The following is a 22,895-nucleotide window of genomic DNA, read 5'->3' on the forward strand; positions in this document are numbered from 1 at the left end:
CAAGATAAGCACACCATCATCAAGATTTCTAACACCATCACGTGGGCAGGACTCTAAGTGTGCTTTCAGAGCATCACCAGTGTGGGAGTTCATTGCATGAGTTGTAGGCATGATGCAAGCCGAGTAAGAAACACAGCTGCTCTCCGTAGGATTTCCCACTCCTGCAACTGTTTCATGTGTATGAAATTAAGGAATATACCCTACCATTCAGGGGGAAAAAAAGTAAAGCTTAACTCATACTAAGAATTTTTGATGGAGGTTTAAAGTCTTCTGTGAGCTTAGTATTTTGGAAAATCAAGCAGCTGAGACTCAGGAAAACTATAGACTGCTTTTTAAAGAAATGTAGGATAATTTTACTTCTTTCCCTGCTGTAATTCCATACATATTTTCAGGCCTCTGTTTTTAGAGCCTAAAAGCTGTAAACTTGTTAGCAGTTCTGCTGCCCTGGCTTTCAAGTTTCTTTTAAGCGGATTTCTTTTACTGCGTGAAGTTCTGATGGTCACAGATACGCTCTTATCCTGAATCTGTGACATGTTCCTCCCAACAGTAAATTTCCTTAGGGGATCATGTTTTTTCTTATATAGATCTTCTCCTCCGAAAACCTTTACATGTCAGGCCTGGCCCGTGGTTCTCTGCATAGGGTTCAGTGTCCATCACCTGGAAGGTAATCTGGGCTCTTCAGCAAGTCTGACCTCCCCATTGTCCGAGTTGGCACCAGTCCCTGGCCAGCAAACATTAAAAACAAGTCAGCCCCACTATTGTAAAACCAATACCTGTAGGAAATACAGTTAAATAACCCTTTTTGAGATTTTCCCTAAAGCCGCTACCTTTGAGTTTAGCCCATTGTTGACTAGGAATGAAGTAAGAGACATTTTGAATATCATGTTCTTTCTAAAACTTGCATGATTAAGAAGACACCTCATTAATCAGCCTCTTTCACGAGGCTTTCAGATCCAGGGCACCTTACTATTTTGGAACTAGTCTGCAGGGGAAACAGATGTAGCTGAAGTATAATGGTAGCCATTCTTTTAAGGGCTGCAGGTGATCGCCAGCGTTTACTTTGGTTTATTAGGGATGAAAATGGCAGAGTGTTAGAATAAGCCCCCCAAACTAGTGCAAAACTACTCTTGTCATTTTTTTATAGTACTTCCTGCTGCTGTTGGTGATGGTTCCTCTTACCCAGATAAATTCAGGCTCAATTAATTTTTTTTCTTTTTCCATTTGCATCAGCCCATCCATTGGATAGCAAGTAGCTTGTGTTCTCTGTCGTTTTTAATAGATTTATTCATGAGTTGTACTGCAAGCTTGAGAGCTCATTCATTCAATCACTGATCGACATTAATCGAGCACCTTCTGTGTGCCAGGTCAAGGGAGGGCACTGACTCCCACAAATACATTTACTTTCTAGGGTTGCCCAGACTCTTGGCATCAGACACATTTGCACACGTGACACCAAAACCTACACACACATGCTTTTATGGATGAAAAATGACTCTCACGCTTGTTGCACAGTTGAGAAGAGGCAACAGCTTTGTAGCAATGGGGGAAAGGACATGAATTTCCAAGTCTTTCTTGTGGTATTGAGTTGCTTAGGAAATGGTCCATGGGGCTCTTCTGAATCTTTCACATCTCTGACGCGGTGTTTACCAGATCAATGCAGGCCCTTCCAGAAGTCAGCAGGAAATCACAAGGGATGCATTCTGAATGATGTCTTCAGCAGTTTTCTGGTCTGTTTTGTTTTAATTGTGCTGATGTTTCGCTGCTACAAATGCTGTCAGATGCTGTAGGTAGAGGAAACAGTGATAAGACAGTGAGTCTTCCACAGCCTGGATCCCGGGATGTAATCCATGCTGGCTTGGTCCACCCCAGTGTATATAGTATGCCCCCTTCCTTCTCTGCACAGAGAACATAAGCAACCCACTGACCTCGATGTCAGACACAACCAAACAGCCCATGAGAGTTAGCTGGTTTAATTCACTAAATGAACGGAGCTCAGATGCAGGATGCTGGTCTGGCATCGCACTGGGACTGTTTCTTAAACATTTTTGACTCAATCAACTGTAAGAATACATCACCACCAGTATACACACAGACACAGACATTTAACTGAAGCAAAAGATTTAGAAATCGTTCTACCAGTGCCACTCCCTGGATAAGCTGCACTCTGACCTGTTCTATTCTGTCCTATCTTATTCTGTTTCATCTTTATTAAAAAAAAAATTTAGTTGCTACCTACTAAGCTGATTTCATTTCCCACTAATGGGTTATAACACACAGTTTAAAAAAAAAAAAAAAACGCTTTACTAAACCACTATAGTTAGGGAATTGTGAAAGGGAACAGAATATATAATTGGAATAAAGGTCCTGTCTTACCTCAAAATTTATGATCTAATGAGAGCACACAGAGAAAACTCTAGAAACTGGAAATGCTTCTGCTTTCTACTTGGTTCTCTTAGTTCCTTTATTAATTGTCTGTAATATAGAACTGCTTTGGGAAGAAAGTAACAACTACACATGCTAGATACTTCTCTTCAAGATTTTTTTTTACTTTACTTTATAAATAACTCTAGGCTGTTTATTTTATATTAATATATTTCTGTTTAGGATTTAAAACCCTGGTCAGCTCTGAGATGCTGTGGAGAATGAGTTCCTTCAACAAATACTTCTTATCATCTGTTTTGTTTAAGCCCTACATCTTAAAATGATAAGATCCATATAGTAGAGTGTTTATAAACAAAGTGACTTCTGGGATTTGAGTACAATTGAGATATGTCAGACCATGGAGAATTACTTGCTAGATATAATTAGTACTAAATATAATAGAGAACTAGCCAACAGTTATTTCTACATAAAATTTGAAGTTTTTGAAAAAGGTACATGTACCAGATGCCTGTACTGTCAAAGATAAACACAGCCCAACATCAGCCAAAGTCGTGAAAACAGATTTTATTCAGTAATTACTAACTTGTAAGGGACTGAGCTGAGCTCCAGTCTGACTTGCTCAGGGTGACTGGGACTTTACAAGGAAAATGAGAGAGTGGGGAGCAGGTGATGGGGACTCAGTAGGGTCAGGGAGATAAAACGTTGGTCCATGTGACACCATCCGGCACCACCTGACTGGCGTCTGTCAGACTTCTCTGGTCGCACAGAAGCTGGGAGCTGGGACCCTGTCCTCAGGGGTCTCTGGAATCCAAAGTCAGTTCTTCGGGCAGCCTTGAGTTTCTGTGGTGGGCACTTTGAGGGGCCTAGAGTTCCCAAGGGATGCAGCCTTGAGCTGTTAGAAATTATGTTCGCCTTCGTTCAAGTCTCTGTGGGGCCAGGTGGGGTCCTGGTGGGAAGAGACTCAGTGGAGCCTCCTGGGGTCTCGTCCCAGACCAGCATCCTTGTCGCTCCCCCTCCTTCCCAAGGGACCAGCGGTGACTCACTGGACGGGCGACACGTGGAAAAAGCCATGAGAGTGTGTGACCAGCCTTTCCTGGACATCATCCTCAGGACACACATATTCCTTGTGTCAGAGGGACTCAGAAGAGTCTGGCTAGGCTTTGGCCGTGGAGAGAATCTTTGTCAGTATATCAGCAAAGCTCTCATGAAATAAGCCCCAAGGAATTTCTCTTTCTCCTTCATGTGACACTTAAGGCAGACAGAGATCTTTTTTTAATGTCACATGTACCACATGGATGCTTTTCAACCGTGGTGCTGGAGAAGACTTCAGAGTCCCTTGGACAGCAAGGAGATTGAACCAGTCAATCCTAAAGGAAATCAACCCTGAATACTCATTGAAAAGACTGATGCTGAAGCTAAAGGTTCAATACTTTGGCCACCTGATGCAAAGAGCTGACTCATTGGAAAAGACTATTATGCTGGGAAAGACTGAGGGCAGAAGGAGAAGGGGGCGACAGAGGATGAGATGGTTGGATGGCATCACCGACTCAATGGACATGAATTTGAGCAAACTCAGAGAGATAGCCGACTCAATGGACATGAGACAGAGAGATAGCCGACTCAATGGATATGAGTTTGAGCTAACTCAGGGAGATGGTGAAGGACCTGGAAGCCTGGTGTGCTGCAGTCCATGGGGTTGCAAAGAGTCAGACACAACTGAGCAGCTGAACGACACATAACACATGGAAGCTAGTGAAGCAGGTCCCCACTGAGGAATGAAGAGGCTGCAGTGTTTGTTTATGGAGGACCTTCTGTTCTAGATCCTGGGCAGAGGTCCGACTCCACCTGTTCACTGACTCCCAAGGTAACCCCACAGCCTGCCTTCTTGGCTACTTGTCCTTCCAAGTGTTGCTGGAGAAACAGCAGGAACAGGCTGACTCATTCTAGACTCTGTACCATGATCTGGCCCTCAGTGACCGCCCCCTGCCTAAGCGGTGGCAGAAGCTCCCCGCCCCCTGACATAGCCGGCTCCCCCACCGCGCCAGCCCACCGATCCTGCCGGCCCCTCCAGAGCTTGTTCTGCCTGAGAAGTCTTCTCATCCTTTAGGTCAGCCAGCCGGGACCCTGAATTTTTGGTATTTTCTCTGCTTGCCTCTTGAATCCACCTAGAAATTACTTCAGAGTTGGCCTGAAGTGTGTTCAGGATGGAGGTCCAGCTTTTTTTCAGAGAAACAAGCAGTTAGGCTGCTTTCATCATTAGATAAGCAATTACTTTCTCACAGAAAGGCCATACTGTCATATATTCCGTTCTCACCTGTAGTATAAATTTCTAATTTAGTCGCCCTTACCATTGCAAATAAAATAGACTCATGGGTTTTCAGCCAGTTTACAAAAGCACAGTTTTAATCAGCCATTTCTTTTGGCGTGAGTCATAGAAAGGTTTCACTTTCATGTCACTATTTGGAGAGAGGCCGACTCACTCACACCGGCGTTATCTGTCTTGTTCCCAGTCTCAGGCTGCGTCTGTCCACTTCTCTGCCTCAGACCCAGCCAGTGGGTCCTTGGTGCCCTTCGTGAGCAGGAGTGGAGGAAAAGAGCAGACTGAGCCGATGTGACTAGAAGAGCTAAATGCCAGGAAGCCGATTCAGTCTGAGTTCCTGCCCTGGGTTATTGATCATCTATCATCAGCGTGAAAGCAGACGTGATAGAAACTTCAGGCACAGGTTCACGTAGATCATGGAGGCACTTTGTGGACCTTTAAGACGGGGTGGTTTCCTTCAGCGTCTGGCCCAGGTCTCCATGTGTTTTGAGCGCTATTTACTGGGGTCTTTGTATGAATCAAACCTGGCCAAGAACAAAAAGGATAATAAAGCTCAGCAATATTCAGGCCCTGAGATAAAATCTCACTATCTTCAGCTGCAGACAGTTGTACCTGGCCCTTTCAAGAGTTCAGTCATTAGACTTACAACGTGTTGTACTGGAGATAGTTACCTGTGTCTACTATGAAATAGGTGTGGAAATATTTGTATCTACTACTCCAAGGGCTGTATTTTATATCTCTTTATACTTTCCACAACCTGCCACTCAGAGCTGGGCGCTTGAAGGGCACTCAGAGACCAGCTCTCATTTTTTGATAGAATGAATTCACTTGGAAAAGATGTAATTGCCTTACAGGTGTGAGCTAATTTCCACACCACTTTTTAAAAAATAACATCCCCCACAAAGGATCTCCTGTCCCTGCTGTCAGGTCTAGGACCAGGGAGGTACAGAGTGTCCCATGGGCCTCCAATGCCCAGACTCCCATCCAGCACTTTTATTTAATTCTTATAGAGGCAAGTCACAGTGTTTCAGTCTCTGAAGCCCTTGGCTGCAGGGCTGAGCATCTACCGTCAATGCTTTAGGAGAGGAGGTCCTCTCATTCATCCATCACATTGAAGAGCCTCTCACCTCCTTGGAAAGCTTGATGTATAACCAGCTCTGTGTTAAGAGATGGGAATTCAAGGAAGTGTAACGTGAACTCTTTACTTATATTTACCATCATTGTTAGGACTGACATAAGCCGTCCAGTAATTATCCCACTTCAATGAATGCACCAGTATCTTGGGCTCTTTGTAGTACAATAAGTGCATCATGAACTAAGTTAACATATACTCAGTTGTGCTCTAAAATGTAGTATCATATGATTCCAGAGACATTTTCAGTCTCAGGAGCTTCGACTTGACCTTTCGAGGGAATTTTGGGAGAAAATTAAGCAAAGAAAATGCCTCCGTTAGACTTCCTTATGAATTAAAATGCCAAACTCTTCATTAAGCTGATAATTGGAAATAGTGGCTGAATAAGACCTACCGTTTTCCAGCTAGTGAGGTGTCCTGGCTTTATTCAATTCTGTATCGTTTCAGTATGGGGGATTAGCAATTCACATGCCCCGTCTTGGGCATTTCACAGTAAACAGTGACCAGGGGTATCAGTGCTGTATGTTTTGGAGGCCAATGTGAACAGTTAATGTGAGAAATTTGGTTAGAATTTCAGCATCTCTTAGAAGTGTGGCTTGAGAATTCTAAACTTTCCTTTTCAGGTAGAAGAATGTAAAGTGAATGGAGATTTTTATTCTTCCTGCAACACCAGCTGAATGCATTTTAATAGGCTGTAGTGTCACTGGTGATTTATTGCCCTTTTTTGTTCTTTTATGTGTTATATTTGTCATTTCGCTGTGGCAGTTTCATCTATAAAATGGTATAGTTACAAGAAAATGGTGAGAGGATACAGCACTGCCATGGGAGATTCTGTTCCTTCTTCCTTGTCATTTTTGTAAGCAAATACTGAGTCAAATGTCAAGCATTTGGTTTCAAACATAATATAATTTAAAGGATATATATTGCACTAAAATAGTGTTGCTTTTTCCATTTTTACTACATAAACTTTGGAATTTCTATGTAAAAGATTTTCAAAGCAAGAGAGCAATTTAATTTTTCAGTATCCTTTTGTGTTTTCTCTTTCCATCAGCAGTGTGATAAAGGAAACCAAAGCAATGCATTTAAGTGCCTTTTATTTGCTTAAGGCACAGAGCTTCCTGGCTTGAAAAGCATAAATTGGAATTTATATTTTAGGAAATGTACCTTTTAATTTTGTTATTAATCTCATGCATTATGCATATCCAAAATGAAAGCTGAAGGTAAAGGTTTGAGCTTAAATGAAAATTTTGGCAAAAGATGCGAAATACTGGGGAGAAAACAATGCTTGTAGTTTTAAAAAATAGAGATTTTGCATGAAAGATTTTATGCTAATGAGTTATTCTTGCCTTTCCTGTAAGGAATATATAATATCAATTTTATAGTAAAATTATGTTGGTTCATATTTGATGTTAGTAAACATGGAAAAGGCCTGGATATTTTAATTTATTTTTTAAATAAACTTTTTTTTTAAGAACAGTTTTAGGTCTACAGGATTATTGCAAAGATAATAAAAAGTTCCTATATACCCCACACCCAGTTTCCCTTTGGATATTTTAAAAATATTTATTAAGGCTGAAGGACAATAGCTGTTTTACCAGGTCTTTGCTTTTACCCCAATGGCTAGCATGGAACTAGGCAACATCATAATCATTCATCGACTCTTGTTGATAGATACCAATTGTGCTACTTTCATTTTTAGCCCTTCACTTGCCTTAGAAAAACACCACCACAATTTAGAACAGAAGGCATCAAGATGAACTCCAACAGCTTCATGTCTAAGAAACCAGTGAATTCCATTGAGAATTTGTAGGCAAAGGGCCATGTCTTACTGCTGTGCTTTTTGGTTGACTTTGGACTAGTCTCTCTTACAAATAAGCTTTTTTAGAATACTGTAAAATGCTTAGTATTTGTGAGAGGTTTTTTAAAGTATTTATGGGTGTGATCCAATATATTGAGTCAGAATGGAAAAGAAGTCAGAGTTTCCCCCAATGTCTTAACAGAGCCAGATGTTGAGGCAGCAAATCCAGAAAGCTTAAAGGGTAGAGCTCAGAGAAACAGAACTCTTTTCTGGAGAGAGAATTATTGTTTTAAATACTCTGCTGACCTTGTATTGATAATCAAGGGAAAGTCCAGAAAATTGAAAAAGCTCAGTCCTTTCAATCCAAGTGCCTCATCTTGTTTACCCTTTTGTTGATATCAGTATCAAAACTTGTTCAATATCAGTGTCTCCAGAGGGCTGACAGGGAGACCTGGAGCCTATGAAAAGACTGACTCCTAAAGTTCCAGCCTGTTAGCCACCACCTCTGCAACAGACAGGCACACTCATGCACTGCTTTTAGAATTGTCATTATTTTCATGTAAGAGAATCTTGGGTTTGGCTTTGAATGTCTGATTCCTTCTCAAGCCGTGGCTTTTCTAGCTTAGGAACCACATGTATGCATGCATGCTAAGTTGCTTCGGTTGTGTCTGAATCTTTGCAACCCCGTGAACTATAACCCGCCAGGCTCCTCTGTCCATGGGATTTCCCAGGCAAGAATATTGGAATGGTTTGCTATTTCCTTCTGCAGGGGATCTTCCCAACCCAGGGATTGAACCTACATCTCCTGCATTGGCAGGAAGATTCTTTACTGCTGAGCCACTGGAGAAGCCCCTAGAAGGGGGCGGTACCGGGTTCAGGAGGAAGGTACCACTTTGCTTGATAGTAAACAATTTCAAACATTGTTTGTATTAAACATCAGTATATCATGGAGGAACAGGCAACGTTTACATGCTATATTCAAAAAAATCAAGCAACAGACTTCAAAGAAATTTAAAGCCAATGATCGACCACTTAGGATAAGGCTCCTGCTTGTCCTTGCCTGCCTGACTCTTGGGGACAAATGGTGGATCATTGTAAGAGTCAGGGCTTCCCTTTGACCAGCTTGGAGGGAGCAGGGAAAGCCCTAGAGTTTAGACTCCAGGTCATCTTCTATACTTCTGAACTTCATCTTCTGAACCACCTGGCACTCTTCCTAGGGCCGTTTTCAAACATGTCAGACAGGAATCTGGGCCTCAGAGTCTCTGTCCTGGATTCAATAGGGCAGTTCTCAGGGAAAGTATGGATCCCACACACCTAATTCAGAAAGTATCTGCTTGAGATACAAGGTCATGAGTTCAGACTTCTTGGGCAAATCTCTTAAATTCCAAGTCTCAGCTTCCATGTCTATAAAACATGGAGAATACTGCTTCTTAACCCCAGTGGGGGCAGTGGGAGAATTACCCCAATGACATATATAAAGGGCCTTTCACCAGCTGAGTCAGGGCCAAGGCAGAGGAGTTGGCAGTTGCTCGTAACTTTCTGTCATGACTTTGTTACTCACTGTTGTCCTGATAAAGGATTGTTTATGCCTCCTAGGACTTTCAGAAGCCCATGGTAATTAATCCAGGCCACTGCTCTTCCCAAGCTTGAATGCAAAATTGAACTTCCCAGAAAATGAATGGCTTTCTTGATGCTAGGTAGGGTATTATTTACATGAATACCATGTGGCTGCTGGGGTCTCCAAGAGCCCCAGAATGTGGGAGGAATCTGATTATTTTCTTATATGTCGAGACCTGTGATGAGTTCCCCCACGGGTGGTATTTCCCACTTGCCTGCCTTTGAGATATAGGTGCATCAAAATATAAGCTATATTCTCTTGCTAGTGGTGACCATGGTGATGATGCTAGTGATGAAAAAAAAAAAAAAACACCACATTTTCAAAGACAGCTGCTTTATTTGAAGCTGTAATAGCCCAGAGCAGTGTCTAACCTATTCTGCACCTCCCTGTGGCCCAGAGCATGGAATAAAGCGCCAGGCTCCCCTTTGTTGTCCTGGCCACTGGGGCTCCATCGCCCCTCCTCACTGTCCTTGGTGTTGATGTGAGCACCTCTCTGTGCTCGTCCTTCAGTTACGCCGGTTCTCAAGGGAGCCCAAGACGACGCACTTTAGCAGAACTCTATCTAGAGGGATGATAGATGATCTCATTGAGTACCTTTTTCAGACACTTGCTATGAAGTTGGAAAAATATGGAGCAGTTGGCAAGGGAAGGTGAAGCCACATAAGTTTTCTTCCACATGTTGTTTTCATTTTGAAGAGTGAGCGACTATCTCTGAGAAACATCTTTGAAAATCAGCCTGGCACCTGCCTGGGAGTTAATAAATGACATGTGTTCAACACATCTGTCAGGATCTCTGATGAGTTTTCCCATTTCCTCCAGTAAACATCCAAGCCATACATCACCCTAGCACTGTAACTGATGTTCAGTTTAATCTGTATAATGTATTATTGGTATTGCTAATGATGCAGTTATTAATTGTGGCCTGTTATTAATTATAACAGTTTACTCAAGTTAGAGTTCTTGGTCAAAACACATATTAGCATACCAATTTTTGTCTGGAATTTTTGCATATGTGCTGTCCTTGTGGTGGTTTTTGTTGTTTTTTACTCAAGATTGTGTCTAACTTCATAGGAAACATGATAAAAAGTGTGTGATATTGTCACTTTGGTGGGTACTTCTTATATGTCTTTGAATAATTTCTTTAGATATTGGAGTATATTTACATACAAATATATGCATGCACACACTACATCAGAGCGAGTTATGTGTGTTTTTTGGCCAGTTTAAAGGCTTAAAAAAAAGGGAATTTTCAGATTTCTACCTTATTTCTTCTCTGAGTAACAAAGAAGTTAGAAAATGCTTCTAAAGTAAGGTCATAGGAATGATATAAACATTTTATTAAATAAACTTACAATAACTTTAATCATAATAGCATTATCTTAGAAATTTCTCCTTTTTCGCTTTCTTAAAAGTCCCAGACCATTTTAATTACTCTCCAGCATAAATTTTGGCTCCTTTAAAGACTTCTAAAACAAATTCGACATATGATCATGAAAAATGGTCTACAGCTACTTAATCATTACAAATATTGAGCTCATAACACTTTATTGTTGACAGATACTCATTTCCTGTCTCCCTGATATGTACCCAGTTAACTTTCTCGTCATTGATGGATATATATTTCACTGCTTTGGTGCTGGAAATATAACATTTTGCCACTAGTATTTATTTTCATGCTCTTTCTTTCTAGTAATCTCATTTTATCATTGATGAAAGTTTGGTCAGTAAATTTACTGGCAAAGACTTTTATCTGTCATCAACCTCCTGAGGAACACCTCCTGTGCCTGGCTGGCTCACAGTCCCTGGAGCCCAGGCCCAGATGGTCTGTCTTTCTCGGGGTATTGTCTTAATGGCCACAGAAGGTCATCTAAAGGCAGCCACAGACCCCATTTGTCTTAGTAAGCCCTCGATAAATGCTGGGAAGAGGCAGAGGAAAGACCACAAAACAGGACTTGTCTTTACACTTCTAGTTTTTCCTGTTTTCTTTCCTTTTATACCCATCACCCTATGTATGGGAACTCTAGTGCACATGGAGAAAGAATAGGCTGGCTATGAAAAGAGCGCAAATGAGAAAGACAGAAAAATTAAAGTGAGATTTATTGTGAGAGAGCTTTGATTCAGCATGAACTTCAGACACATAATAAGATGCTGGGCTTGGTCATGTGAAGACTAAAAACTAAAACCAGCTTTGTCCCAAGGAACTTATGTTAAGATGTAATATAAAGGACTTACCAAAATAATGGAACTTGCAGTTGAAATAGTCAACAGGGGTGAAAAGGAGAGGCTCCATCAGTTCAGCAGGAGAGAGAATACTTCCTGCAAAGCCACAGGGACAGTGCTGGGCTCACTGGCCTTTGAAAGACAAGTAGGCCTCTATGATGTATGAGAGGGGATGGGTCCACAGAGCAGCAGCAAAGGTCCTGAGAAGGGAGATGTTGGCTGTGGAGCTAGAGGGGGAGGAGAGGACTGGGCATCTCTGTTTGGTTGGAGCACAGGTGGATGTAGGAAAGTCAAAAGAGAAGAAGCATGAAGTTTGGAAAAGAGTTGGGAGGCAGCTAATGGGAGGCCCAGCTGCCTTTTGAAATAAGCATTTGGAGGCTTGGGGGGTTTTATTTTGTTTTTTAAATGAAAGAGTGAGCTGATTAGGCCTGTTCTTTAGGAAAATCACTGTGCAAGAGGCTAGATGGGATGTCTCCCTAGGAGAGAAGTACAAAATACAGAAAAGAAATAAACCAGGTCTGTGGCAGTGGGAAGAGAGATGAAGAAAATACAGTGTGTTTTTAATTTTTAGAGATTGGGTAGGGAGGTAAACTGACCTGGTGTTAGGTGACTATCCTTCAACCCAAGATAGGGTTTTGTTTTAATGCCTTCAAAGTTTAGTTTCAAACAAGCTGTTGGAAATATACACTCTGAACTGATAATATCTTCAAAATCACCCATTCACATTCCCTTTATTGATTATTCAGTTTGTATGAAAGGTGAACACAGCTGATGCCATCTTATTGACAAGCAGTTCACTCATTTTATTACTTGACCATGATTTGAGAAATACAAATGGAAGAAATAAAGCCATTTCATCAGACCAGTAATGGCACTCATAATTCTCTGCAAACTTCTAGTGCCCAGAGAATAAGTGATCAGGATTTGATAGATCATCTTACCCACAGGATGTAGACCCATCAATCAATGAGAGCAGTAACTGTCATGAAATTAGAACAAAAATAAAAAAGTAGATTAATTTTTTAGAGACGGTATATATCAAACAATTCAGCGTCTCAGTTTTATATGAAAAATTATGTTTCTGATTATTACTTGTACGCCGTACATGCTCTGTGCGCCCTGCAGTGGAAATTAGGTACAAGGGAAGAGTTATAAATTCAAAAGCATAATCAGGTTACAAACAATACATAAAATGTGAACAGAGATTATTCCAGGGGTGCTGATTGACTTTGCATTCCCAGAAAGAGAAACAGTGATGTGTAATTTAAATAAAAAATCTTGGAGATATTTCGTGATTATATATAATAATATCAAGGTACAGCCAGAAAAACCAAACACAGATGACAAGGAATTCTAATTTTCTGAGCAATAAGACGAGTGAACTACAATAATCTTTAAAACTGGGTGTTGCTATTTTTAAGAAAAAGAAAAGATGTCTGCAAAAGGTGAAAAAAAAAACTATGATAATTAATTGAAATAGATTCTCTATTCCATAAAGTCATAAAATGCTAGTCCAGAGTGGCTGAGGCTTCCTCGAAGGATGTTTTAGAACATCTTTGAGGACCAGTGCTCTTTGAAACACACTCTGAGAAACAATATCCTCATGTTTCCATTTCATTTTTTCTCATAAGGTTTCTCAACCTCCTGTTTCTCTTTTCAGCACCTTCCCAGGATGGCTGTTCCTGACCCTTTTTTCTCTCCCCCAACCACAAATACCAGAGTGGAATTTTGGTATTTGGTCTTGCATGTTGTGAGAATGGAGTATTTTGTTGTTTGAATTCAGTGCAGGCATTTTACCCAAACACCAGTTCTGTCACCAGGAAGCAGGCCAGGTTCTTCCCTGAGCAGTGCCGGTGTCCGGTGCCCGGCTCTAAGGCCAGAGGGCCTGTGTGTGGCCAGTGGGCGCCTTTTGTGAGCCCCTCCTCTTTGTAGTTCCAGTCACCCCCTGGGGCCAGACACTGGAGGCCCCTAGCCCAGGGGGCAGTAGCCTTCACTGCTCTCCACATGGACTGTCCTTCTCTCCTCCAGTTGGGTTTTGAAGACATAGTCAGACATGGTCCCTCTCTCAGCCTCTTGTGTCTGGCAGAGACAGGTGAACTCTCACTCGTCTTATTCATCTTGAGTGTCCTGCAGGGCCTCATTATGGGTCCTGAAGCACAGGAGGAGCTGTTTATCTGAGACCGAAAACCAGGCTTGACTGCGTCCCAGGGATGGGTCAAGCAAGCATCCGTTCCGTGTCTGTCCCAGGGACGCTCCCGCCTCTGATGGCTCATGGATCACTTAGGGTGGAACTCGGAGCCATGTCACCCTCTGCCTTTTCTCCTCCTCTTCCCTTCTCCTCCTCCTTCTTGTTATAAGGAGGGAGGAGGGGGCCAGCTCTGTGCTCCTTGATAAACTCCCAGCCCCACCGCAACCCTCTCATCTCCGTTGCCACCTGCTTTGAGATCACCAGGATTCATCTCACGAGGCCCTTTTTCTCATAAAGCCCTGGCGTCCAGCTCCCCCGTCTTCCCTAGGCCCTCATCCCCTTACCTCTCTGTACGACCCTCTCCAGGCCCATCCCTTCCTGTCCCATCAAGGTCGTTACTCCAAAAGGCATCTCCTTTCCCTCCTGCATCATCAACTTTTTCCCCTCCAGGGGTCCAGAAGCATCATCATTCAAGATGCCCTCATTTCTCCCATCTTAAAAAAGAGCAGTTTCCCTGGATCCCCACACTCCTCTCTGGCTCCGTATCACACTGACTTCCTCCTCCCCCTCCCTCCTCCCTAGATCAGCAGCTCCTTTTTGTCCCCATTACTGGCCCTTCTTATGACCCACCCTCTCAGTTCACCTCCCAAGCACTCTCCTGTAGTCTCATGGCTTTAAATATCGCCTGGCAACCCCCAAATGTTTGCCCCAAGTCTAGATTTCTCCACTTTATGCCCAACACCTACTTCATATCCTGCTGGGCTGGCATCGTGGGCCTCCAGGGGAAGTTTGTATGGTCTGTGTAGTGGTCAGAACTGGGCCCAGACCCTAGAGCCAATGGCTGAGTACATCGAGTTCTCAACCTGGCGAGCTTCTGTTACTGAATTTAGCATCCAACACTGGGCCAAGACAGACTGGATTCTGCCAAGTTGAAAATCAACCAACCACTGCCATGGATAATCACTCCTTTTCTTTAGAGATTTTTTTCACGTTGGATGTTATATCTGAAACCTGGAACACCATCCTTTTTTTTTTTCTTGGAAATGCTCTTCTTGGTCATTAGAACAGTCTACTTGGCGCTGTCACGAGGAGTCAGCAGCCTGCACATCCGTGGAGGTGATATTCACCCTCCTCTCCCCTGAAATATTTAGCATATTTATCATTCTAGTGACTGTCCAAGCCCACATAATACACACTTTTAGATGCATTTGAATTTATTCTCTTCAAAAGGAGCTACACGTGCGGACACGTGCAGTAACCTCTAAGCGGAATGCACAGTAGAAGAGAAAAAAAAATGCCTTTCCATGAAGAATTTGAATTTATACCAAGAAAAAAAAAGGAATAAAAGGTTGTAACATTAGAAACCTGGCATGAAAATAACAAGACAAGGGGAAAATATTGTTAAAAAAAAAAACCTCTTGCCAAGCAGTTTGTTAAGTTACACTGTTACATTCGTAGATTTGGGTGAGGGGGAAAGAAGTGAGTGAAGTAGCTCAGCCCCGTCTGACTCTTTGTGACCCCAATGGACTATTTAGTCCATTGAATTCTCCAGGCCAGAATATTGGAGTGGGTAGCCTTTACCGTTCTTCAGAGGATCTTCCCTACAGAGGGACTGAAGCCAGGTCTCCCACATTGTAGGCAGATTCTTTACCAGCTGAGCCACAAGGGAAGCCCAAGAATACTGGAGTGGGTAGCCTATCCCTTCTCCAGCAGATCTTCTTGACCCAGGAATCGAACCGGGGTCTCCTGCATTGCAGGTGGATTCTTTACCAACTGAGCTACCAGGGAAGCCCCCGGGGGAAAGAAACAAGCTACCAACTGCAACCACATTCTGTCATAGATTATCCTGTCTGTGGCTGACTGACAGGTCACAGCCCCAGGTTTCCAAAGGGACAAAGGGGAGAGAAGCGCGTCCTGAGGGGGAGGGACAGAAGGAGGTCCACCTCAGGCAGGATGGAGGGCAGAGCACGCAGAAGGCAGGGGTGGTGCGTCCCCGAGGGCACCTGCAGTAAGTGACACACTTCCGTGAGATTGTCCTGGGGTTGTGATTTATTTCAGCCCAGTTTGTGTTTATGTTGGTGCTTCTCCAGAGTAGTTGTAAACCCAGACTCCTCACTCAGCCCCTTCACCCAGGTAGTAAGCCAGTGACCGTGTGGGGAAACCTGCAGGGCAGCCCTCCTCGCCCTTTTTGAGTTGCTCCCCCATTTTGCACGATTTCTGCCATGATCACCTTGCCCCTGTGTCCTGTGGAGGCTGAACGTTGCATTTTCTTGGCCTTCAACATGAAACAAGTTGAGTAAGTGCTAAGGAACGACGATGCTGAGCTTTGCCAGCTGCGCGGCAAGTGCACTCGCCTGTTTGCGACAGGAAATGAGGCATCGCTGGGCTGATGTCTCTCCCTGACCCGAGGATGGGCAGAGTCACACCCTGGTTCTCACAAAGCTTAGAGAAGAGGCTAAAGTACAACAAGACTAGTTGTTTAGTTAACAGAAGCAGACATGAGACCATTAATACGACCAACTCTTCTCATGGAGTGTTTACAATCCTTGTAATTGCTTATATTTAAATTTTTAAGCCATATCCAGTTTTTCTAAATAATTTATTCCCTGAGTATTTATTGGCATAATTTAGCTACAAAAAACTTAGAGAATCATTTGTTTAGAAAGTCGTCTACCACCATACCACCCTGAACATACCCTATCTCGTCTGATCTCAGAAGCAAAGCAGAGTCTGGCCTGGTTAGTACTTGAATGGGAGAAAGTATACCTGGATAACTTGTAATCTATCTCTAGTGAGATAAATGCAGTGGCTCCCAGTGTGCCAGCATTTGGAAGAATAAAACCAAATAGCTTTCTTTTTAAGTTTTCAAATTATATTTAAAAAATCAAAATTGAAAGCCATTAGGCTTTTTGTCAAGTTTCGTGAATTTGAGCTATGTTATTTTTACATGGATGGCTGTTTTCACCTATTATTCATTTTTTAAAACATACACATTTTAACTTAAATTTTTTCTTAGCAGTTTAGTTAAAGAAGTACTATCCTCCAAATATACCACTTGGCTATGTGTTCCAGTATTGGGGTATATACTTCAGATGTTATTACAATAAAAAATGGTAACAGTGATATCTTCAAGGTTCATCTGACACCTGTTCGAGGGACATTCTTTCAAACAGAATAGCAGGACATCTCCCTGAAGTGGTCAGAAATAAAAATGTCCTGTAAAGAGTCATTCTATCCAGAAGAGCTTGTATTAATAAGGTGTGATTTTTGCATCATAACTACTCTCCTTGCTATCGTCGATTGTATTGGAAAGAACACGTGCATGGAACCTCAGGCTATGGTGTTTCCTGCCTTGTGTTTCTCTGATCTTGACCAGTTCCGTCTATCTGATGGCCACAGCCATGTTCAGAGTCCAGAGTCTCATATAAAATCTTAATATGAATAACTTTTTAAAGAAGCGTTAGTACGTTCCCAATGGAAACAGATGGCAAGTTTATAGTCTGACCCCTGTTCCCTGCTGTGACTCAGATCAAGCCCCATGTGGAGCGCGTAGGACACAATGATGGTTAAGTTTTTCAAGAATCAGATGACCCATAAATGCAAAACCCAGTGGAAGGGTAGAAAGGGCTGGTACCAAGAGTCAGTGTTAATTTCATTTTTACCAACAAGAAGAAAATTCTAACGTGGGAGATTTGGACATAAAATCTCCGCTTTCCCAATGAGCTATATCGGTAGGGAGAGGGACGTGATGGCTCAGATGCCGAGGGCGGTCGTGTTCTGACGAAAAAGGGAGCAGCCCTTAGAAAATGGATTCTGTTTAGAGAATAGAACGATAGAATCCTAATATTTTTCATCCCGAGCTCATTTAGCAGAGGTAATGGATATTTCATCAGACACAGATATGCCATTCCATTGCATTACACTGTAAACAGGACGGACAGTGTTTGGGAAATGGGAGAGCTAAGACAGTAGCCACTGGCAGGCCCTGGTTATCTCATTTAAACAGATACCAAATGTGGGCAACAGTAGTGTGATCGTCGGTTGCTTCCCACTTTGTGAATAAATTGCTTAGAAGGAGTCTTTGCCTACCAGATGTGACCTAGATTTAGCTTTTCAAAGGCGGGGGGTTGGGGGGTGGGAGTATCTCTATTGTGTTAAAAAAAACAATTGCTGGTAAAATGCACAGTAAGTGAGCTTATCTCCCCTCTCCAGGTGTTTGGGCTAATATGTTATGGAATTACTGCTTCATTTATGAAAAATAATTGGGGGAAATGTTCCAGCAAATCAAATTTGGATAAAGGCTGAGGATGTCTATTGTGTTGTTAGCAAGTTTTTAAAAAGGCAGAAAGATCAGGGAGCCCATAGAGATAATAAAAATATTTTAAAAACTGTGTTTGAGAAGAGTCTCTCATGAAAGGGTCAGGCGTGGGTGTACTTTCCAACTTGTGTTGGGTTTAGTGAAATATGGAAGAACAATGAGAACAATTACACCCCTTTCAGCGCCTGTGAAAGCTGCTGAAAAAAATCAAAGCCTGTCTGTCTGCTGGCTCCGATAAGTCTTACGACTCTGTTAAAGGTGGCGAAAATGTAAAAAGCTAACGTTTCTATTCTCCCTTACCCACCGTGTCTCTTTTCTTGTCTCCCCGCCTCCTGCAGGAGCCGCCACTCCAAAACCAGTCCCAGAACCCGAGAAGCAAACAGACCACACAGTCAAGATTGCGGGGGTCATCGCCGGCATCCTGCTGTTCGTGATCATATTTCTCGGGGTCGTGCTGGTGATGAAGAAAAGGTGAGCCCCTGGCTGTTGCCATGCAGGTGCTGCTGGCCCACTGTTGGCCGAGAGGCTTCTCGTGCGTGAAAGCGTTCTGTTAGTCCGTTGTCTTGGATGACCGAACCACACCTGTGGCTCTGGTGGTTCGTATTTTGCATCATGTAGCAGTCAAGGTTATGGGAACACATTTGGAGTCCGCAGCTGGATTTTGTGTGACTGTGAAGAGCTTCTTATGCCAGGTCAGCGTTAAGGATCAGGTGTCTTCCCACCAGTTGGTACTTACTTAAAGCTCAGCAGAATCAGTAAAATCACTTGTTCACCAGGAAATGTTCAGTATTAATACTTATTACTAACAATAGATCTTGAGGAATACAAGAAAAGAGACTTCTCCTTCTCATGATAAGGAAGATAATGACAATGATGGGTTTCTTGGCCCTGCGTTATGTGCAGGCACCATGTCAGGGGATTAAACAGCACAATATCCCACGAGAGAGGGACTCTCAGGATCAGACAGACAGCAACTCAGGGCGTGGACACATAAGGACAAGGATGGTAACATGTTGGGTGTAGTAAGGTTGCCCTTTCTAGCCAGGGGTGGTCAAGGCAGGAGAAAAACACATATGGCCGCAGAAAGCAATCGTCACCTCCAATACATGAAAAATACACAGTCTCTTTTGTCTTGTGGAAATGAGAACTTGCTTAATAATACAGTGTTCAGTTTATATAAAAATGATCAACATAAAAGATAGATGGCAAAAAGCAGTAAGATAAATTATCCGTTTTTTATGTAGTTTAAAATTAGTTATAAACAATTATATCCTACTGTATAGCACAGGAAACTATATTCAATATTCTGTGATAAACCATAATGGAAAAGAACATGAAAAACAATATATTGAATATATACATACATATATATATATATACACACATGTAAAGAACCATCACATTTCTATACAGCAGACATTAACACAATATTGTAAATCAACCAACTTCAATTTAAAGAAAAATTTAAAACAATGATAGAGTGTGAGCAAAGTTACAGATGACAAGAAGTGCAGGTCGAGAGGTTGACAAAGCCAAGTCAGGGAGGTCTTGTCTGGTCACCTAAGGAGCTAGACCTGGTTGTTAAGTCCACTGGTGGCCTTTAAGCAGGTAGTAATGGGATGTGCTTTTTCTATTAGAAGGATCACTCAGTGTTAAGGTTGAACCCAGCAAGGAGAGAAAAGGGCTCGAGGCAGGAAGACCAGCAACTTTAGAAACATCAGGAGGTTGCAGCCGCTTGTAGGCCGATCCGGGGAGCTGAAGTAACACAGAAAGAACCTGTTGTTGGCGAGGCCGTTGGTGGGGGTGTCCCCGCTCCCCAGTCATGGGGTGTGTACGAGCTAGGCTGTGTGGGGCATGAAGAGGGGAGCTCAGCTCTGCACTTCTATGTCCAGTCTTCCTGTGCCATGGAGTGGACACGTCCCCTGGGCAGGGGGGGTGTGCTGGCATGCAGTGCTATCCACAATCAGAGTCATCCATCCACGTGTGCCCAGCTGAAGCTGGGGCTCGAACGTGGGCGCTCAGCGCGACTGTCAGAAGGAGGTTGAGGGTAAAGGTCAAACCTTGGGTCACAGGGATATTTAAGGGATGAGCTAATATCTGAATGTATAGGCATACATATACAGCTTTCCTTGCTTCTTCTTTTGTATTTTGTTTACTGGTCTGGTGAGGCCTCAGGACGAGGCCTTGTCCTGGCTCATACAGGCCTGGCTGGTCCCCATCATTTCAGCTCCTCCTCCCTCTTGTCATCCACCTTTTCTTCCTTTCTTGTTGGTCACACATCATTTAATTTCACTCCATTTTTAAAATATTCTTTCTTGTGTTGAGAACTTTGGTGATCTGCTCTCTTAGCAGCTTTTAAATATATAGCACCATAGTGTTGTATATACATAGAGGCTCAGATGGTAAAGAATCTGCCTGCAATGCTGGAAACCCAGGTTTGATTGTTGGTTCAGGAAAGATTCCCCTGGAGAAGGGAACTGCAACCCAGACCAGTATTCTTGCCTGGGAAATCCTCTGGACAAAGGATACTGGTGGGCTACAATCCATGGTGCTGCAAAGAGTCAGACCCAACAGAGCGATTAACACTTTCTTAATTACTTACTTACGGCAATGGCACCCCACTCCAGTAATTTTGCCTAGAAAATCCCAGTCAGACACAACTGAGCGACTTCACTTTCACTTTTCACCTTCATGCAGTGGAGAAGGAAATGGCAGCCCACTCCAGTGTTCTTGCCTGGAGAATCCCAGGGATGGGGAAGCCTGGTGGGCTGCCGTCTATAGGGTCGCACAGAGTCGGACACGACTGAAGTGACGCAGCAGCAGCAGTATAGTGATATTAACTACAGTCACTTGCTGTAGTCATCCCATCCCCAGAACTCCTTAACCTTGTAGCTGGGAGCCTCCTCCTCCCTCTTCACTTCGCTTATCCCTAGCTTCCTTTTCTTTATCTTCTCTGCATCTCTAGCTGTCAGTCTCTATTTCTTTCTCCCTTACATCTCTGTCTTTTTCTTCCTCTCTTACTTGTTCATCACCCTTCATCCACTTTCTCATGGATGCTCTTTTTCTCTCCCACCTCGATGTTTATATAGAAAGCTTATCTTTGGTACGGGTAGTTTGTACTATTTTTTAAAAATATGATCCAGTGTGAATTCTAAGCAGCCCTAGGCCCTTGCATGCCTAGATATTCAAACTAAGCATTTTGGAGAGTTGATTTTTAGTCATGGGAACGTGTTGGATTTTCATGTCATCTGGCAAGTTCTCCATGAGGAATTGCCTGAAACCACCAATCCAGTTGCCCTCACGACCTTAGCTAAATGTTAATTCATCCTCCAAGGGTCTGATTCTGCTGGATTAATTTATTATTCTACCTTGGACTCTCAGGCAGACATGGAGGTTATGTTATAAATTATGCATTTGAAGAAATTGCCGATGGTAACATACGGCCTTGATACAACTTTAGACTAAATTCCAATAACTCATATCAAATTTGCATGATTATTTACTAGATGATAGCCTTAAAAGGGTTATTTTCACAGCATGTGCCACTTTGGTATTTGCTCTTTCTGAAATATAGAATATGCTGCCTTGTAAGGCAAATTTGTCAGAAACTTGTAAGATTTTGACCTGAACAGTCATGTGGTTCAGACTATCCTAGTTAATAGAAATTCCAAAAACTTCTGATTGTTCAGGGTTTTCCCTCCAAATTGAAGCCTAGAATTTTAAATGTGTTTTTAACAGACCAGGGAAAACATGATAGTAATCACAGGTAAGTGGCTGGAGAGTTACTGATAAACAAGCTACAGAATTTGGTTAGCAGACAGAGAGTTTAGATTTGGAATTCCTGGATCTGTATTTTAACCAACTCTGTGATTCTGAACTTCTTTGCCCCTTAGTTTATTCATCTGTAAGTTGAGCAAACTGCACTCAACCACATCTGAAGTCCCACCCAGGCCCAAACTCTCAGGCTTTCTATTACGTGGCAGCTGATGCTGGCGTCCTACAAGGGCAGTGAGGACTCCTTATGTATCTCATGCTATAAACATACCCGGCCACTCCTCCAAAGCTCACTTTGTGCAGTGGATTCAAGTCTCCATGGAGTGTTGGCTGGTGAAAGTTCATCTTTCAGCCACATGCTTCCTGTTGTCATACAGTGGGTACTCAGATAAAGGGGAGCAGCAGAAAGATGAAATGAGAGAGAATGAGCAATAAAGAGCCAGCTTTCATTGTATTGTTGGTCATGTTTGCTGGTACAAGCCTGTGCTCATCAAACTGGGAGACCCACTCCTGCCCAGGCTAGACTCAGTCACCAACATGAGCTTGTGTCATTGGTCATAAAGGCAGCCTGAGCCAAGGAAAAAATGTGGGTGAAGCAAATGCATCAGTACTTCTGGTAATATAGGCGGAAGTCTGTGCTGCCAGGGAAGAGTGAGAATTGACCATCTGGATGGGTCAGTGTTCTGGGCCACGTGGGCCTGAGCTCTTGGGAGGGGGAAACAGCAAATTTCCCTTGAAGATGTTGCCAATTATTGTCTTAACTAAGATCCTGTGGGCTTCTGAAAGGCCAGCCATCTCTAAAAATTAGTTACTGAAGGTAGGCCTGGAACAGAACCTGTAAAATCTGTTCTCTTTGCAACCCTATGCACTCTACAGTCCATGGAATTCTCCAGGCCAGAATACTGGAATGGGTAACCGTTCCCTTCTCCAGGGGATATTCCCAACCAAGGATCGAATTCAGGTCACCCGCATTGCAGGCAGATTCTTTACCAGCTAAGTTACCAGGGAAGCCCAAAATCTGCTCAACTCATACTAGCTCATGGAATCCTTTCACACCCAAGTCATAACGACAGAAAACTGAGATGACCTTCAGTTTTATTTAGCTATAATGTTTTATAACCTATCACAAATTAGTTGTTACCTGT

At 42.8% G+C, this 22,895-nt stretch overlaps 1 protein-coding gene and 1 long non-coding RNA gene across 7 annotated transcripts in view; one reads left to right on the forward strand and one right to left on the reverse strand.

Moving 5' to 3' along the window:
- Nucleotides 1-22,895, forward strand: part of PTPRM (protein tyrosine phosphatase receptor type M) — a 662,162-nt gene that overhangs the window by 426,687 nt on the left and 212,580 nt on the right. For all 6 annotated transcript variants that reach the window (XM_061399910.1, XM_061399904.1, XM_061399907.1 and 3 more), the window contains one exon: nt 18,315-18,447. In XM_061399910.1, coding sequence (XP_061255894.1) covers nt 18,315-18,447 — 133 coding nt within the window. The remainder of the gene's footprint in view (nt 1-18,314; nt 18,448-22,895) is intronic.
- LOC133237637 (uncharacterized) lies at nt 1,586-11,590 on the reverse strand. Its single transcript, XR_009733282.1, has 2 exons — nt 11,483-11,590; nt 1,586-1,781 (listed from the first exon to the last, which is right to left on the reverse strand). It is a non-coding gene; the product is annotated as an uncharacterized LOC133237637 (long non-coding RNA).

This window comes from Bos javanicus, chromosome 24 (assembly GCF_032452875.1).
Source record: "Bos javanicus breed banteng chromosome 24, ARS-OSU_banteng_1.0, whole genome shotgun sequence".
NCBI classification, from domain to species: Eukaryota; Metazoa; Chordata; class Mammalia; order Artiodactyla; family Bovidae; genus Bos; species Bos javanicus.